Source organism: Priapulus caudatus, unplaced genomic scaffold, assembly GCF_000485595.1.
Source record: "Priapulus caudatus unplaced genomic scaffold, Priapulus_caudatus-5.0.1 Scaffold179, whole genome shotgun sequence".
Taxonomy (NCBI): domain Eukaryota; kingdom Metazoa; phylum Priapulida; class Priapulimorpha; order Priapulimorphida; family Priapulidae; genus Priapulus; species Priapulus caudatus.
The window spans coordinates 411,958-417,966 of NW_014577240.1; the positions used below are offsets into that span (position 1 = coordinate 411,958).

A 6,009-nucleotide genomic window follows, 5' to 3' on the forward strand; every position below is an offset into this window, starting at 1 on the left:
ATACCTTAAGTTAAGGAGTGAATGTTCCCCCTTCTTTTACACCTCTTGACCTTTGACCTCCTGACCCCCACGCTTCGACATCCCAACTTCGTTTTGACGACTCCCCCCCAACGACCCGAATATCGTGACCGTACGTCGAGCGGTTAAGATTTGTGCCCAACTGTTGACGGACGGACGGACGCACGGACGACCGGACGCACGGACGGACGGACGATCATGCGATTCTACAAGCTGCATCTGACTACGTCAGGTGAGCTAATAATAGTAATGATCGGATAAACACCAGGGTTATACCTGATTCTTGTACAGTGAAAATAACGAGCTGTCTCGATATGGAATAACTACAATTGGTCTCAAATTATACCATTAAAGTTCGGACTAAGCCGAGCCGAGATTAAACTAGCGGCCGATCAGAATCACAGTGCTGTTTATGTTCTGTGTGATCACTTGAAAAAGTCTAGCCCAAATTTGCAACCTCTATACTAGGATGAAATCTGCCGAAAAACCACGCCTCGCGCACTCGCACTTCCAGGCCTACAGCAACAGGCACCGGGGTTAAGTGTAAGCAAACATCCAGCCCTACTCGACACCAGTCAGCCGAATTTAAGAGTTTGTTTTCGTAACTCGTTCGCGGCCTGACTCGTTCACTGCAACATGGCATCTGTTTCGCCTGAACGTGAGCGGCAGAGACGCGACACGGTGCAGTGGCGAACAAAAGCCGGGCGCAAGTACGCCGCTACGGTCACGAGTGTGTTATCATAACTCTTCAGCTGTGAGTGCAGGTGCGGCATCTTAGCCGACATCAAAGTCAGGTGAGGGTCAGAGTGGAGACGAGGATGAGAACAAATTGTTGTGCTGTCTGTCGTAACGATGGGAAACGGCATCTCCTGCCCTCTCTCGTTCCTTACTCCTCCAACACTCAGTAGGTATTATTCCATTACTTTCTTCTTCTTTCCTCAAGAGTTCACCCCCTTTTGGCCCTCTGCAACACGCAAGCTCTCTCACACGCACGCAAGCACGCACGCACGCACGCACGCACGCTCGCACGCACGCACGCACGCACGCACGCACACACACACACACACACACACACACACACACACTGACACACATGCGCGCACACACATACATGTACTCTGTCACTTTTCTCCTCTTTCGCGATCTCTCTCTCTCTCTCTCTTTCTCTCTCTCTCTCTCTCCTTCTTGTCTTTGTCCCTCTTACTCGCTCCCTCACTGTATCCCTCCCCCATTCTCTCCCCCGCTCTCTACCTCTCTCTCTCTCGCGCGCGCTCTCTCTTTTTCTGTCTGTCTCTCAAGAATAATTTGCATCTTCGCGGACTCATTTTCACCCAATTTCATTTTAAAAAAACAAATGTGGTTGCATAGCGGAACAAAGTAACGCGGTTTTTCCCAGTACCTTGCAATGTACATAGAAGCATTCTCTCGACAGCGCTATAAATCTTCACAATAAAACTCCATATTAGAGTTCTATGCTATGCAAACAGCGAGCTACGCTTCCCAGCCTTTCTCACTACCCTGCTCAACCAGCCCGTCCTACCAACGTGTTCACCACAGCCGATAACCTAAGGCTACTCTAGGTTCGTTTACATCTCGCTTAACTACTGTTGACATAATGATGTTTGCCTAGTGCCTTCAACTGCCAGACTAATAGTTTAGTAAATATAAACGGCTTTACTTTCAGCTCGTGTCAGAAAAAGCTGGCTCGATCTCATGCTAGTCAGCTACCCTAAGGGTACGAGCAAGCATATTTTGATGATGAGATCAACCTAATCGTACCTTCAAACGGCGTTATCTAGCGTACTTAAACTTCGCTCAGAATTACTGTATTACAAACTGCGTCAGTTTCCGAAAATGTACAACAAACAAACAGTCACACGCACAAACTTTATTGTTGCATGGTTATGTTAAAATGTTAACGTTCTTTAAGGTAAGGCATTCGAACAGTCTTTCCAAACGTTCTCGTATTTTCCCGTTCATTACAATACATACTAGAATTGCTTGCGTGGCAGTAAAAAAGTCTACAGTAAGGCTAATATCGACCATCGTTACTTTCACCAAAATGTGCGTGTGAGTTATTCCTTCGTTGAGGGTTACATGATGATGCCACTTGTTTACGATGAGACCCTGCCCTTAGTCTAGAACCACTAGTGCCAATGAATGACATACAGATTTGGCTGGCCACCACTGCCCCCCCCCCCCTACAAGGCAATTGTCGCGACAATGACAAATGTGGCTGCATTATTTGCTATTTTATATGCCTTAATAGCACAAACTCATAAAAACTTTGATACCGGGGAAATCCCATTATCACACACTCACCTATGCATCGGCTTCTTACACTTGGGAGGTTTCGAGAATGTTCGCACAGAATCCTCAGCACACGTCCTGTCACCATGGCTACTGCTGCCCGCAGCATCACCACTTCCATCACACGCATCACCGTGGCTGCAGAAGTCAGCCTCGCGGTGACCGTGGTAACCACTATCCGCTGAGCAGTCATCACCGGAGATTCCGCCTGCCACGGCATCACCGTCGCCATGCCAACCGGGTGGGTCGTTCATGTGAGTGTTACGACCTCGTGACCTCTGCAGGTCGTGCGCGTCATGCTCTCGTAGTCGGGCGGTAAGCACTTCGATCTCTTGTTTCGCGGCGTCGAGTTCTAGCGCAAGTTTTCTGTTCAGCTGGAAGGTCTCCCTGAACTGCTCCTCAAGCTTAGTGCATGCATTCATCGGCAGAGGGCACTGCTGTTGGTGTCCATCCTGCGTGTGCCTCGTCACATCCGGACTGGAAGCATGAACAGATGACGTATTTAATCAGTTATAGAGAGCAAACAAACGAGTGCACGCACTTTAAACTGCTGAACAAGATGGCTTTTGTACATAGTTAGGTGCTATGCCGATTATATTTAAAATTTTCAAATGAGATGTTGAGAATTTGGCAGCAAGGGGACAAGTAAACAAACTCAGACAAGCATGCCCATTTACAGACACAAGCAAACACACCACTAACAAATTAATGTGCACACACGTATGCACCCACACACACACATAAAAAGGTGCACGTGCACACCGACACACATATATAGAGGCACAGGCGCATGCCCCCCCCCCCCACGGCTGTGACGTGTACCTGGGTAAGGGTTGGCGGGGACCCGACGGCATCGTCACCACATCAGGGATCGAGCTGTCGCTCTCCTCGCTGCCTGGCTCTGCTCCGGCATCCCACGCCGGCGGTGGCGCCCCCTCGCAGGGCTCGTGCACCACCGCCACTGTCGTGAAGCTCTCCGATGATGGACGGCTCTTGCACCAGCCACCGGTGCCCTTCTTCTCACACTGCTCATCTGACAGCGCCCCCTGCTGGCACAGCTTGTGGCAAGCGTTGAGGCAAGGTGAGCTTGCCGGGGAGCTTGATGCGTGGCTGCTCCGTGACGACAGCCTCCCTGCCACCACCTATAACGTGCAAGCGCCTGCTTAAACCCTACGTCCTTTAACCTAGATCTACACAGGTACGAAAATCAGAAAAATACACAATTGTATAATCTCTGACACCCCCCTCCCCCCCCAACCCACCACCGCAGCCCTTGTTTGCCCAAATCAAAGGCTTAGTTCAGGCGAATTGGGGGAGAGGTGCAAAGCCCAGCTCAATCTGTGGAACATTTGTGAATGGTAACACAGTATTAATTTTGTTTCTGGCCTTTCCTGCCTTCAATCGATTATTTAGTTATAGAAATGATCAAATTACTAGATATTGTGTCAGAAAATTCACTAAATGTCATGCTATGGAAGCATGGCAGCTTTTGTCAGTAAAACGTAAAACGTAGTCAGAGGTAGACTTCATATCACTTCAAAAAACCATGATAAACTGGAATTTTGTGTACTTTTAAACGTATAACCATCCTCAGTTGAGAGTATCTTACTCGTAATGTTATTCCTCGATTAGTTGGCTTTCGCATAAGATTACATTACTATAATGTCAAGTGCGCCTACCAAATCGCGAATAAACAAAAAGACAGAGTGTTGTGACATCACATCAGTTATTTATATTGAGAGTCGAGTATTGAGTATATAGTTTCATAAACCTCGTTCTAACATAACGAGAAGTGCAGTAAATACGATCTTGCAGTCAGTACAATAATATTTGCATCGACTCGTGCACTACGTGGTACGTAGTTGGCTTCTTGAATATATTCGACGTTAAAATTACACGTTTACCATTGCGGGAACGATTATTAATGGGATAGTTATTCAGCCTGGGTGGGCGATATCTGATACTTGCTCGCCCCACAAGGTAATTAAATCCGGCACATAATAATTCCACACCACAACGGTCGATTTTGGTACACACGCCCAAAATAATTATAGATTGCTCGCCAACAAGCTGGCATCGTCTGTGTGAAGCTACAGGCATAAAACCGGGCGCAGAACTCGTTTATTATCAAAACTATCCGACAGGGAATTCATGGCGAGCAATCTAACAGGCTCCGGCGAAACTGCAAGTTGCACTTCACACCTCATAGTTAAATTGTTCGAACATCAACTTCCATCAAATGTGATACGCCTACTCATTTCATACAGTTGGGCTGACATGGGAACCATGCACTGTGAGAAATGCATGCATAGTTGACTGAACCTGCTCACTGATTAATTGTGATGTCCAAATATATCAATTTACTCATGTATTTTCATCAGAAGAATCAGGTTTTTGACAGCGGTCGTCTGTGCGAATTACTATTACCAACCACAGTGAACAGTACATGTATAGCCGACCAACAATTGACACTTATCCTAGTACCGATAAGGGACAAGGGCGTGGTTTGCATCTACCTAAAGTCTGATGAGGTATGGCAGGGTGGAAATACCACGTATCCTAACTGGATCGCATGATGGTAGCATCGCGGTGGCACATACCTGGGTCTATTGGATGGGGGGAGTAGTTACTCTGAAGGGGATACAGAAGGGTAAGACTGGTACTTACTTTAGTCTGATGCAGGGATGGTAAGGCGAGGCGTACACTTACCCTAGTCTGATGCAGGGATGGTAGGCCAAGGCTTACACTTACCCTAGTCTGATGAGGGGATGGTAGGGCGAGGCGTACACTTACCCTAGTCTGATGCAGGGATGGTAGGGTGAGGCTTACACTTACCCTAGTCTGATGCAGGGATGGTAGGGCGAGGCGTACACTTACCCTAGTCTGATGAGGGGATGGTAGGGCGAGGCGTACACTTACCCTAGTCTGATGCAGGGATGGTAGGGTGAGGCTTACACTTACCCTAGTCTGATGCAGGGATGGTAGGGTGAGGCTTACACTTACCCTAGTCTGATGCAGGGATGGTAGGGTGAGGCTTACACTTACCCTAGTCATCTTGATGCAGGATGGTAGGGGCGAGGAGCGTCAATTACGCCTAGGTCTGAGCAGGGATGGTGAGACGGAAGGATAGAGCGAGCGCTTACGCACTACCCGCTTGTCTGTGCGGGTGGNAACAGTGAAGCCTGCACTCAGCTGATCACAGCTTCACTCTGCTAGCTGGAGTGTATCACCGGGGCAACAGTGAAGCCTGCACTCAGCTGATCACAGCTTCACTCTGCTGGAGTGTATCACCGGGGCAACAGTGAAGCCTGCACTCAGCTAATGGGAGCTTGTCTGATGAATATGAGAGACCCAGACAGAGACTGCAGACACACACACACACCTTACTTTTGCAAGAGTATTCTCACGTAGGGTTTCGTCGCACAACGTTGCTGCAGAAAATGCCAGATTCAACCACACTCTTCTGTTATTTGTGTCTGTTGACGCGCGATGCATGCAAACGTGTGTCAATATCAGATAAATTGTTGTCATCATCATCATCATCGTCGTCGCCACCATCACCACTACAACCATCCAATTAATAGCAATGACACAGACAATTATAATAACAAGTGCCGCAGAGCGACAGCGCTCATCTAACGTCTACTTCGGTGACTCTGTGGTGGAGTGGTGGGATTCTAG

General features: G+C 48.1%; 1 protein-coding gene across 2 annotated transcripts in view; it reads right to left on the bottom strand.

Annotated features, from left to right (window-relative positions):
- Window positions 1-6,009, bottom strand: part of LOC106806791 — a 19,490-nt gene that overhangs the window by 12,625 nt on the left and 856 nt on the right. For both annotated transcript variants that reach the window (XM_014808870.1, XM_014808869.1), the window contains exons 2-4: window positions 5,332-5,365; window positions 3,151-3,470; window positions 2,341-2,805 (exon numbers count right to left, since the gene is read on the bottom strand). In XM_014808870.1, the coding sequence (XP_014664356.1) occupies window positions 2,341-2,805; window positions 3,151-3,470; window positions 5,332-5,365 (819 nt within the window). The remainder of the gene's footprint in view (window positions 1-2,340; window positions 2,806-3,150; window positions 3,471-5,331; window positions 5,366-6,009) is intronic.